Source organism: Syngnathoides biaculeatus, chromosome 13 (genome assembly GCF_019802595.1).
Source record: "Syngnathoides biaculeatus isolate LvHL_M chromosome 13, ASM1980259v1, whole genome shotgun sequence".
NCBI classification, from domain to species: Eukaryota; Metazoa; Chordata; class Actinopteri; order Syngnathiformes; family Syngnathidae; genus Syngnathoides; species Syngnathoides biaculeatus.
This window is the reverse complement of record NC_084652.1, coordinates 5,541,506-5,554,326: the sequence shown is the minus strand read 5'-3', so window position 1 is coordinate 5,554,326 and position 12,821 is coordinate 5,541,506. Positions and strand designations below refer to the sequence as shown.

Here is a 12,821-nt window from a genome sequence, read left to right as displayed (position 1 = left end):
AAAAAAAAAAAAAAATCAGGAGGGTTGGCATTTTTAACCTTTGATTTCAGAATCGTCACAAAAAAAAAAAAAAAAAAGAAGTGATCTGGCACTACTTTGCTGACTTTTGGTGTAAATGCGTGTTTGTGGGGGCAGCGGGGGCCCTATAACAAGGCCTTCTCCGAGTAGGGGGCTTGCGGCGGCTCGGCGGAGGGCGGTGCAATCTGGACAGAAGGCGGGCCGTAGTTGGGTGGCGCCTGCGTCGCGGCAGGGCAGCCCGGGTAGGCGTGAACGTCGGCCGGCGGCATGCCGCCCGCTGCGGCGGCGGCGTAGACGGGAGGCTGAGCCATGTACATGTGAACATCACTGGTGGCATGAACATAATGTCAAATTATTGTGAAAATCAATACAGGTGTTATTCTTTACAAAAGACCAACCGTAATTTCCGGCCTATAAGCCGCGACTTTTTTCACGCACTTTCAACCCTGCGGTTTCGGTGGTGATGCGGCTAATTTGTGCATTTTTTATAACGAGTGACATCCGTGGAATATATGTGCCAAGGAAGTGACTTTTACCGGTCCGGCTCTGTTAGCGCTGCGCTAGTGTTAGCGTGGCACCAGCGTTAGTGTGGCGCTAGCATTAACGCGGCAGCGCTAGCGTTAAAATCTCTGTAACGTCTTTGTGTAAATCTCATTTCAGTGTGGGCACTTGCGGCTTTTACACAGTTTCGGCGTCTGTATGTACCAAATGTTATTTCCTTTACAAATTTACTGGGTGAGGCTTATAACCAGGTGTGCTCTGGAGACCGGGAATTAGAGTAATTAGAAATGTACTGTAGGTGTGCATGCATCCATCCATCCATCCATCCATCCATCCATCTCAGAGTAGTAGCATAGACAATTTAGTGAATTAGCCTTAAAGGATGAAAAAGATGTGAAAATGGCTTGTCGCTAGGCAGAATTTCCAAGGCCGAACCGGACTGTATTTCATTCCGTTCCGTGGGGTTATCTGACCTGGGTGCGGGCTGCCCGGGAATGGGCGTCTGGCCTTGAAGCTGCTCCACAGGTACGTTGTAACCCGGCATGCCGCCGCCGCTCATGCCGTACGAGCCGGACGCGGGAGCGGCGGGGTACACCTGCGGTACAGCCAACCTCTGTTAGAAGAACGTTCACGCTTTGAGAGCGGGATTCATGCGTTGCACCTGCTGTTGTGTAGCGGCGGCAGCGGGGGGCTGCTGCATGTAGTACTGCTGACTCTGCAGCTTGGCGTACATGGCGTACACGGGGTCTTCGTTCATGAGCTTGGCATACAGTGACAGAGCTTCCATCACCTTCACATTGAGCTCAGACAGCTCAGAGTGCTTTCTGGTCACGTACACACACAAAAACACGCGTCAACAGGAACGACGCTGACGTGACATTTTGGGACTGCTTGGCGGTAGGACGTACCGGTCTATGTCCTCCAGTTTTTGGTCAATGAGAGGTCCCATTTGATTGCACGCTCCTGACATAGAAAAACACAAGTTACTCCATTTTTTTTTAGATATCAATCATTACAGTGTTAACATAAGCACACCGACAAAATACCGCCATTTCCGGCCACACGCTTTCAACCTTGCAGTTTATGATGCGATGTGGCTAATTTGTGCACAGCCGCAAGGGGGCATTTGAGCGAAAAAGGTAAGAGTGAGACTGGTGGAATATATGTGCCGAGGAAGTGACTTTTACCGGTATGATTTCTCTCTTTTTTTTTTTAAACCGGGCCTGTTAGCACTGCGCCAGCGTGTTGCTGCTGTGTTACTGCCATTATCTCAGTGATTTTTACCGGTATGTTTTTTTTTTTTTAACCCTCCCTGCTAGCGCTTCACTAGGGTTATCACTGCACTAGCGTGTTGCTTCTGTGTAACTACCGTGTCTCAGTGATTTTTACCGGTATGTTTTTTTTTTTTTTAAACTGTCCCTGTAACCGCCACGCTGTCGTTTGGGCTGCGCTAGCATTGACACCACCCTAGCATTACCGCCGCGCTAACGTGTTGCTGCTGTGTTACTGCCACATCTCAGTGATTTAGGTATGTTTACTTTTTAACCGGCCTAGTTAGTGCTTTGCTACCGTGTTCCTACTGTGTAGCTGCCGCGGCTGTTTTATTTTTACCAGCCCTATTTGCGCTGCCCTGTTTTTGCTATGTTTAGCTCAGCTAAGGTATTAAAACTGTGTCCCGTCTTTCTTTGTAAATATCTTGTGTTTCAATTTGGGTTTCAATGCGGGTACTTGCGGCTTTTACACAGGTGTGGCTTATGTATGTACCAAATGGTATTTCCTTTAAAAATGTACTGGGTGAGGCTTATAATCAGGTGCGCTCTGTAGGCCAGAAATTACGTTAGTCCAAAAGTGACTGTCTTGTAGTGGCCATCACAAACCCCTGATTGGAATCCCATGGAGAATTTGTGGGCAGGTCTGCAAAGGCGGGTGCGAGCGAGCCAACTGACAAACCCGAGTCAGTTAAAGCAGTTCTGCAAGGAGGAATGGGCCAGGATTCCAGCAGTGTACTGCCAGAAGCTTGTGGAAAGTTACTCAAAACCTTTGACCCAAGCCATGGAGTTCAAAAGGAAATGCTACTCGATTCTAAGGAAACGTATGCAAAATTTTGGCCTTAAAGAAAATAATACAATATTCTGTCATTATTGTGGCATTTAACAAAATAAAATAAATGTGATGATCCTGACTGGCCCAAAACAGGAGAGGTTCCGTCAGATTTGACATCAGACAGTGGGACAAAATAAATAAATAAAAATGAAATGTGTTTTTGCACAATGTATTTCAACTTCTGGGTTTTACTGTAATTCACCTTCCAGCTGGAGCAACTCAACACTGTCTGACTGGTTGTCTGTGGGGTCTGCGCTCTGAATCATCTGTAGCAGTTGATCCATTTTGTCCTGAAAGAATTTATTTTTTTTTTTTTTAAACGAACCTTCTTTAGTCTCTTAAAGCAGGACGACACTTATCTGAGTAAACAAAGCAGAATTTTTTTTCCTGTTTACCTCATCGATAAAAACAGGCTCCTGTTCCGGCTCGATGGTCTCCACCTGAATGTCCTCGCTGAACTGCACCGTCTTCTTCTCCGTCTTCACTGTGACAACAAAGGTGGGCGGAAAAAAATAAAAGAAAGCTCCTCGCTATTCATATATATAAAGTAACAGTCTCAATACATGGCTTATTTTTCTATTTAAAACTTTTTTGTTGTTGTTCTAATAAGCCTACAATGTCTTTAAAAAGTGTATTAAAAAAAAAAGATTACATGTATTTAAAGTGCCTGGGGTTGGTATTTTGGGGCTTTCTAGAAATAATATTTCTTAACATTTTTTTTCTATAAACGTGGGTGAGTATGGAACACAAGTCCCTCAAAAAAACGTATTACGATAATCAGTGTATCATAATTTCCGGCCTAGAAGCCGCGACTTTTTTCACACGCTTCTAAACATTCGGTTTATGCGGAGATGCGCCTATTTTGTGCATTTTTTTTTCTAACGGCCACAAGGGGGCACTCGAGCGGAAAAGGAAAGAATGAGACCGGTGGAATATATGTGCAGAGGAAGTGACTTTTACTGGCCCTATTAGCGCTGTGCTCGTGTGTTGCTGCTGTGTTACAGCCGTGTCTCAATGATATTTACCAGTGATTTTATTTTAACCGGCCCTGTTAGCGCTAGCATTAGAGATAGCTTTAGCGTGTTGCTACCGTTAAACTCTTTCTGTGTACCGTCTTTGTAAATATCTCGTGTTTCAATGTAGGCACTTGCGGCTTTTACACAGCTACGGCTTATGTACCGTATTTTCCGCACTATAAGGCGCACCTAAGAGCCTTTAATTTTCTTGTAAGCTGACCGTGCGCCTTATCATCAGGTGCGCCCTATATACGGATCAATATTGAGCCGATGCATAATGTAACCCCAACCTCTAGTGTAGCGTCTATTCTATGCGCCTTATAATGCGGTGTGCCTTATATATGAAAAAAAAATAGGCTAGTCATTGAAGGTGTGCTTTATGATGCGATGCGCCTCCTAGTGCTGAAAATACAGTATGTACCAAATGGTATTTCCTTTACAAATGTACTCTGTGAGGCTTATAACCAGGTGCGCTCGGTAGGCCGGTAATTATGGTATTTCTAATTGTAAGTTTGTGTGCCTGTGTGCGTCTACGTACTCATCTCAGGCTCGGCTGTGAGATCAGCGGTGACAAAATTGGAGGGGAACAGGCCCACCCCCTGGTACGTTTCCCCCTTCCACCAGTTGGGGTCGCTGAAACAATGACGATACAAACGCGTTTTCAGTCACATGGCGCACACACTCATGCGTTTGCTTTGTGCGCGCGTTGACCTGTCGTCCAGAATGGTGATGATTTCTCCCGACTTGAAGGTGAGCTCGTTGTCCTCGGCCGCCTCGAAGTCGTAGATGGCGCGCACTTTGCGCCCGTCCGACTTGTGCGCGGGCATCAGCGCGGCGGTGCTCGGGTAGAGGCCGGACAAGGACGTCTGGTTCGGCTGTCTCTGCTCCTTCAGGGACAGCTCGATGGCTGCCGTTAGGGGCAAAGTGGGGAGGGACACTTTTCAGTCTCAACAAAAGAGTTTCCAGATTATGGCAATTCAAATTCAAATGCATGTTATTTCACCACACACACACACACACACTTACACACAAATTGCAAAACACAATTAATAAGAAAATCAGCCAGACTAAACAAATGGGGTTTGTCTTATATGTGCTTAAAAAAAGTTTTCAAATGTGAACAAATAAATGAATGAGCTTACATTTTAAATGCCCCATTAATTACAAGGTGAAACAAATGCCCGTTTATTACTGTATTATTACATTATAGTTTGTCTTAATACATTTACAAATTCTTCATCCTGAAAAAAAATCCAACTATTTACTTTGTGACGCACTCAAAAAATGTGATGTCTAGTTATTAAATACATCATAAAACCAAATTAATTAAAATGAGATTGTATTAAACTGTTAGAAGCTGAACTATCTTCAGATATTTAATTTATTAACAGCTAATTTAGATATTTTATCCCGATATATTTATTTTGTGTTCATTTATTATGCTTTGTAATTTTCTAATTAAATGTTTGGTGACCAATTAAATCTTATTTTTCCTTATTTAAAATAAAATACAAACAAACAAATAAAAGCAAAGAAAATTGGGACAGTGACAATATGCAAACTAAAGAAAAACTGACATACAACTTGCTGAAGAAATCAACATAAAATGTGCCTGCTAGTTGTATTTTGAAGGATTTCTATTCAATTCCCACCACCACGAGTGTTGTTTGCTTTGATATTTTAATAAGATGCGTGATATCACCATCAAGGTGTCTCTTGACTTTACCTTTGGCCAAGTCTTCTTCTTCTTTCTTATTTGAGGTGGTGGCGGGATCCTTCGCCACTAAGGCCGGGCTCGCTTTTGCCTGCTCCGCCGCCTGCGAGTAGAAGACGGTCACGCGCTGTCCTCAGAATCTACAGACTTTCCGAAACGCGGTCCCACCTGGGAGCCCACCGCGGGGAACGAGACGCCCTGCTCCCGAAGATTCTTGATCATGGCCGAGATCAGGCTGAGTTGGGGGTCATTGCGGAAGTCCTCGGCCCACTCCACCATCAGCGCCTTGAGCTTCTCGCACACTTTAAGGTGACCCTAAGAGCAAAAAAATAAAAATCAAACTACGGGCAGAGCAAAACGATCAATTCGACATTTACGAACGGAGATGATTGTGTACCTTATTTAACACATTACTGACTTCACTGGCAAATTCTCTGGAGCACACTTCCAAGTGAAAAATCTTGCCACAGTTTGACACGCACGCACCGAGAAGCTGTGGGCAGACACACACACAAACACGTTAACGCCACACACAACAAGCACAGTTCTAAACACATTTGGACACGTGTGCTTACAGTGAGCGCCTGCATGGCCACATGGGGATCCTTGTGATTCACTCGTCTCATTATGGAGCGAAGGCATTCTTTTGGTCTGCCAGGCAACAAAAGATACGTCAAATATGAATATATAACCCATTTGCAAACGTACAGATTGCACCAAACAATGAACTGACCCCGTGCGCGACTGTCCGATCTTATCGCATATGTCCAAGATGAGGCCCCAGTCCTCTGCTGTGTTCATCTCACTGGTTGCTTTCTCTACAGGGAGGAAACATGCCAACAAGGGAGTCGATGTGAAAGGAAAACTGTCAAAAGGTGATGGTTTTCTTTAAATGAAAAAAGATATTTTTCCAAATCCAAAGAGAGTTTTCCCCTTCCAAGACAGCTCCCTGGAGTCTAACACACTTTTCAAACCTCACAACTTCACGTACTCCTGCTTGGACTCGAACATGCAACGTTGCTCCTAAGGTAGCTGCAACCGTGTGAAAAGTTTGAAGAATTTTAGAGAATCAAAAGCCGTGCGCTGACCAAATAACATGTTACATGCGATATTCATCACTCACTCACGAGCTAGCCCACCATTAGCTAACTAATTTCACTGCTTCAAAATCTAATGGCAACATCAAGTGCTTTTTAGTTAAAGTTTTACTGACAAGTCAAGACAAAAACAAGCTAGCAAACTTGAAAAACTCAAGCCAAGTAAATCGTCAAGTTATCTTCAGTTGGGCACTTACTACACCTTACAAGACTGCCATTTTCTGCCAGCATGGGAAGCGGGGACCCCAGTTTAAGTCATCAACGGTGCCCAAGAGAACTTGGCAAGGAACCACACACCCCAAACATCTCCTGGACCCACAGCTTTGGTGTCTTTGAGCAAGACACAGATAACCCGAACTGCTGTGAGTTTGCAGAGTGGTACTGCACGCTTCGGGCACTAATCCATAAGTTTCCAGTAGGGTCTTTTTTGACAAAATCATACTCAGAACTTTGCTCAACAGAATGGGCTGAATATCCATCCTGAGCTTTGCTTTTTAAGACGATTTGCAATAGCATAGTCCATGACCCTTTAGGCCACTTGATGTTTTCAGCAACTTTCTCGAAGTAGAGGAAGTATTTGTCAACATGTTTCTTATTGAAAAGAGGGTCCATTTTGGCATACCGTGTGATATTGAAAGATGTTGAACTGACTAAATCAAAGGACCTTTCAAGTTTCTTAAATGCAATCTCTTGGTCAAGTTCTATGTCATTACTTTGGAGTTGAAGTTGTTATTCTAATTTGCTTACTTCCAAAACGTCTGAAATTTTCTCTTTTACCAAGGCCAAAACATCAGGAACAAAAATTTCCTCATCAATGTTCAATCAATTCAGAACAATTTTCAAAATTTGGAATTTCCTCATAGCAGGTTTGGCATCAAGTCGGAAATCACTAACAAGTTGTAAGAGATCGGACTTGTGCAAATCACAGACGATTTAGGGGTAGGCGACCTAATAAAGTGCTCAAGATTAAACTCCATTTTGCTGGCTTCACAGTTTAAGTTGCTAATATGCCAAAAAACTAACGAACGTTTTGAAACAGATGTCTCGAATGTCAAATGAATTCGATCCCGGACGAGAGGAAATTTCTCATGTGCGTGTGTTCATGACAAATAAAGATGATAATTCTTTGTATGTTGAGCAGCATCGTTACCATATTATCAATTGTTAATTTACATTGATGGAAGCTGTGATCCAGACCGGCCAACGCTCACTGCTCTTTCGCACAATGCTTTATTTAGAAGGACCAGGGTGTTGTGGTGGGATCTACTGAAACAGTGAATAGGTGAGTTTCATGAGCACTTAGGTGCATCTGTGAACAATGAGACACGAATATCGGCAGGGGTAAACTGAATGTGCATACATCCACGCGTGGGAGCCCACGAAAATACGTGATGGTGTGTTAATTAGTTGTTGACTGAAGAATACCATTCGTAGGCAGCGTCCCATTTTTGGGACATGATGATTTTCACGCAATATATCCGTCAGTATATCAAAATATTTAAGTGTTTTAATCTGAAGCCATAATTAGGTATCAGGAGAGGATAACTCATCGGTCAAAGTTAGCAGGGAGTTATTGCCCAGTCCTTCCTGACCCAACATGGCTGCCTCAAGTACACATGGAGCGTTTTCCAAGAGAAAATAGAGAGAAAGGTCAGTATGCAACCAAGTTTGTCTTCAAAATGCTATTATTAATGCGTGTCGTTCAAATTCAGAACACCTCCCTCACCGTCATTTTCAAAATCAGGTAGGTGACAAAAGATGTACTTGTTTTTTTTTTTTCCCATTTCACACTGGTTGGGTGGGAAAGCACTGAAGACACCCAAATATTTTCATCCAAGCAATTGTATACTGGATGATTCACAGGATTTTGAAAGTAGTGTACTCCCTGAGAACGCCGGATATCGTCAGATGGCCCTGGTTAGTACTTGGATGCGAGACCGCCTGTGAATACCAGGTGCTGTAAGCTTCTTTCCCCCCGGCTAAATGCAGAGGGGTTGCGTCAGGAAGGGCATCCGGCGTAAAACTGTGCCAAACAAATATGCGTTCATCTAAGATGGCATGCTGTGGCGACCCCTCACAGGACAAGCTGAAAGCAGACATCTCTAGTATGTACCACTTCACAGAACTGATAACATACCCGTCCCTGTTTTTGGGATGCTGCCCGCGAGAGGGTACATCTTTTTTGCCTTTTGTTTTATGCGTTAAACGAAAAAGAAGTGTCATTTCCTTGATTGTGGCCTGTTAGGAGACTATTATCTCAATAAGGCAAAAAAAAAAAAAAAAAATGACCACCCTGCCCATGAATGGATTAAATTACTCCCACCTCCCAGAAAAAAACAATCACAAAATAGCATCAAAACTCCACATTACAGTCGTACTCGCCAGGTAACTAGCAAATAATCTTCATTAGCACCAGCTAGCTGCCTATCAATCAGGTACTGTGCACCTGCACTGGCTACAAACACCCGGATGTTCCACTTGTCGACAACAACAGACAAACTTGAAAAGCAGACTTCCAAGTGCTTTTTTTTTTCCGTCAGGTTATCGATGAGCTACGGACCTCGGTCATAATGTGTGCTTCGTGGATTCTTTCTATTGTTAAAGAACGTTTCCAGTTCGTCATCACGTCGGTGAATTGATGTGTCAGGCTTGCTAGGCTAGCAGGGCTAACAGCCCAACAACACTCACGGCGTGAATGCGCCACGTTAAACCGACGGGGCATAAACATATCTCTCAACATGGAAGTCGCGACTGTGCTTTTAGACTCCTCAAAGAAATAAAAATAAATCCATCGGTCAGTCGCGACACTCGCCAAACAATGTTAGCATGTAGCATCCCGTCTGTCGGGCTCCACTCACCAACATCTTGATCAAATGGGTTGGTCGCGAAGAGAGGCATCGCTGGAGTAACAAACGTCGCCTTCCCTCGGCTGTTTTCCTAGTTTCCCCTGCTCCTTATTTGCTCGGATATAAATGCATAGTAGCGAGCGACCACTCGGTTGGATGTCAAAACAAAACAAAAAAAAATTAAAAAAAAATAATAGCGTCGCCCGGCCGATTTTTCTACACAGTCACTCCTTGCTGGACAGCAACACGCAAGGCACGCCGGGAAAGTGAGTTTTAAATCAAGCCTGGAGAAGAATCACAACGACACTCGAAATGAGTGCGAATATTTCACTAAACTCGCGTGTCTAATCTTTTAAAATAATATTAGTCCACTGGAGACGACGTAAGCATGTATCTTGCAGCCAGGCCTTGTCATAAAAAAAAAATAATAATAATTAAAGATGATGTCATCATCACATGATGTTGGCAATCACGTGTCGTCGCATCGGGGAACACAATGTCAAAAATAATTTTCGTCATGGTGTTTGAAATTAAAACATTCATTCAAACAATATTAAAAAAAATATACTGTGCAGGAAATTGCTGCAGTTTCTGACTTATTATATTTGTTTACCGATACATAAAAAGGTGTGAAACATTTTTCAAAGTAAATTTGGAATATCATGTTATTTAATGGATTTCTTTATCAAATGTATTTAATTTTTTTATATTCGGATTTTTTCCTTAATTCATTAGTAAACAATACTTCTGGGTATTTTTATTTTATTGTTTATATTTTTTAGTCTTCCAGGTCACCCACCGCAAAGGTTGCGTCGAGGCAACTGGTTTGTTGAGTTTGTCATTTTTATTTCTTTTCCAAAAATATTCATAAATCACCTCACTTTTAGGCTAACAATGTTTTTTTTTGTTTTATTTAAGATTCTCGAAGATGATTTAAAACTGTTGTTGAACTGTAATAACTAAATTGTTATGGTTCTGGTCTCATGATTATTGTCTCTCTTCTTAGGCAATGGAATATTCCACCTTCTTACTCTGGATGTGCAGACTTGACAACAGCAAGTGTGCAACGCACTTGACAGCAGCAGTAGCGCTGCTGGCAGTACATTATATGATACTGTATATACAATATTTCATAGAGTACTAAAGCAGAATGGTAAACTATCAAATCTTGATGAATGTTCTTATCAGAGCGGCACCGTGGGTGGATCAGCTGGTAAAGTGTTGGCCTCACACTTACCAGAGGATCCGGGTTCGATCCCGGCCCCGCCTGTGTGGAGTTTGCATGTTCTCCCCGTGCCTGTGTGGGTTTTCGTCCGGGCACGCCGGTTTCCTCCCACGTCCCAAAAACATGCAACATTAATTGGACACATTAAATTGCCCCTAGGTGTGATTGGGAGTGCGACTGTTTGTCTCCATGGGCTCTACGATTGGCTGGCGACCAGTTCAGGGTGTACCCCGCCTCTTGCCCGCTGACCCCTGGGATAGGCTCCGGCACTCCCGCGACCCTCGTGAGGGTAAGCGGCAAAGAAAATGGATGGATGAATGTTCTTATCAGTTCTGATAAAAGCACAGAGACGATTCACTTGTTCGCGAATCCTCAAGGATGAGTTGAAGGACCGCCAATTCGATTTTTCTGACGAGTGTAAATTCGGCGCGGCGTGTGCCATAAATCTACGCCGAGGCGGCTCACATCATGTTTTTTATAATTTCCTGTACTGGGGCACAGATTTTATTTAAAGGGTCCAGCATTCCCACGACCCTTCTGAGGATAAGCGGCTTGAAAGATGGATTGATTCGAAATCGTTAAAATATACATTTTTTTTTTTAGACTGCATAAAATTATCCGCTTTGATTAGGTTTTGTTTGCATTTTCGTTCCCAAAACGTTTGTTTTTATTTGTTCATTAGCAGTAAAAAAAAATTGTAATCACATTTTCACAACTGTGATCATTTGTTGATTGAAGACAGCCTTACACCGTTACAAAAACATTTTATTGTAATGAATGTTGTGAATTATTATTGTTATTATTTCAAAGGCACCGATTAAACTATTCCCTGAACAGTACACAAGTTGGCAAGTATCAATATATCGTGTAAAGTGATTATGTTTTTAAGTACCCAGCATCTTTGACGTGCTATATTGAATATTTGGTAAAGTAACCATCTTGTAAAAAAATATATATACCTGTATAACATTGCATAGTGCGTATTTGTGCCTTTTTTACATTAATTTCACACTGGCACTTTTAGTGGGACACACACACACACACACACACACACACACACACACACCTTCCAATAAAACAGCAGCACAGCTCGCATTGAGAGTTCTCTTTAAATGTCTGTTTCCTGTTATTTGCTGTATAATATTGGATTAAAGAAAGATTAATAACTTTGGAAATAGCATGAACAGACAAGGAGGCTGCACTGGTGAATGAATTCGACGATCGGCATCCCTCGAGTCCTTCATTCATCGATGCGCACAAAGGCGGCCTGTGTGTCTGCACGTTTTGTCTCTTGCGCCACAAAAAAGTGCATTTAAGTTTCTCCGAGCGAAGCGCCACTTCGGCAACAAAGTCCTCTTTTCTTCGTCCTCGTCATTGATTGTTCCCGACGCAGTCTTCGGCGACGCTACGACGGTACTGCGGAAAACGGGAAAAACAAGACACGGCCGCGTATTTACAGAGTTATTACCATGAATTGTAATGTAGTTAACAATGTGTATTATTAGTATGCAGCAGATCGTAATCCATCCACCTAGGCTTCCTCCCAGATTCCAAAACTAAGCATATTATGCAGTCATATAACAGAAAATATATGTGTCTTCATTGAAACAAAACATATTAGCATATATTGTGTTGGAGTAATCCAAAACTAAAGTAATTTACAGCCTATAAACCGCAACTTTTTTTATACACCCTTTCAACCCTGCGGTTTATGCAGTGATGCGGCTAATTTGTGCATTTTTTTCCAACGGCCGCCAGGGGGCACTCAAGCGGAAAAGGTAAAAGTGAGAACGGTGGAATATATGTGCCGAGGAAGTGAGTTTTACCCGTATGTTTTGTTTTTTTTTAACCGGCACTGTTAGCGCTGCGCTAGCATGTTGCTGCTGTGTTACTGCAGTGTCTCAGTGATTTATACCGGTATGTTTTTTTTTTAACAGTCCCTGTTAGCGCCGCGCTAGCATGTTGCTGCTGTGTTACGGCCGTGTCTCAATGATTTAGGTATGTTTTTTTTTTAACCGGCCCTGTTAGTGCCGTGCTATCGTGTTCCTACTGTGTAGCTACCACGGCTGTTGTTTTTTTTAAACAGTATTTTATTTTATTTATTTTTTAAATCATCCCTGTTCATGCTACCATCTTGTTGCTATGCTAAGCTAAGGTATTAAAACTTTGAAAACTCTTTCTTTGTAAATGTCTCAGGTTTCAATGTGGGCAGTTGCGGCTTTTACACACGTGTGGCTTATGTATGTACCAAATGGTATTTCCTTTTACAAATGTACTGCGTGAGGCTTACAATCAGGTGCG

General features: G+C 42.7%; 1 protein-coding gene across 1 annotated transcript in view; it reads right to left on the bottom strand.

Moving 5' to 3' along the window:
• Window positions 1-12,821, bottom strand: part of LOC133511001 (collectin-12-like) — a 35,187-nt gene continuing 22,366 nt past the window's right edge. The window contains exons 11-24 of the mRNA XM_061839563.1: window positions 9,308-9,386; window positions 6,086-6,170; window positions 5,928-6,003; window positions 5,750-5,845; window positions 5,521-5,667; window positions 5,365-5,455; window positions 4,350-4,545; window positions 4,177-4,271; window positions 3,018-3,106; window positions 2,825-2,912; window positions 1,428-1,482; window positions 1,181-1,343; window positions 993-1,114; window positions 1-345 (exon numbers count right to left, since the gene is read on the bottom strand). Of these exons, the coding sequence (XP_061695547.1) occupies window positions 144-345; window positions 993-1,114; window positions 1,181-1,343; window positions 1,428-1,482; window positions 2,825-2,912; window positions 3,018-3,106; window positions 4,177-4,271; window positions 4,350-4,545; window positions 5,365-5,455; window positions 5,521-5,667; window positions 5,750-5,845; window positions 5,928-6,003; window positions 6,086-6,170; window positions 9,308-9,386 (1,584 nt within the window). The 3' untranslated portion in view covers window positions 1-143. The remainder of the gene's footprint in view (window positions 346-992; window positions 1,115-1,180; window positions 1,344-1,427; window positions 1,483-2,824; window positions 2,913-3,017; window positions 3,107-4,176; window positions 4,272-4,349; window positions 4,546-5,364; window positions 5,456-5,520; window positions 5,668-5,749; window positions 5,846-5,927; window positions 6,004-6,085; window positions 6,171-9,307; window positions 9,387-12,821) is intronic.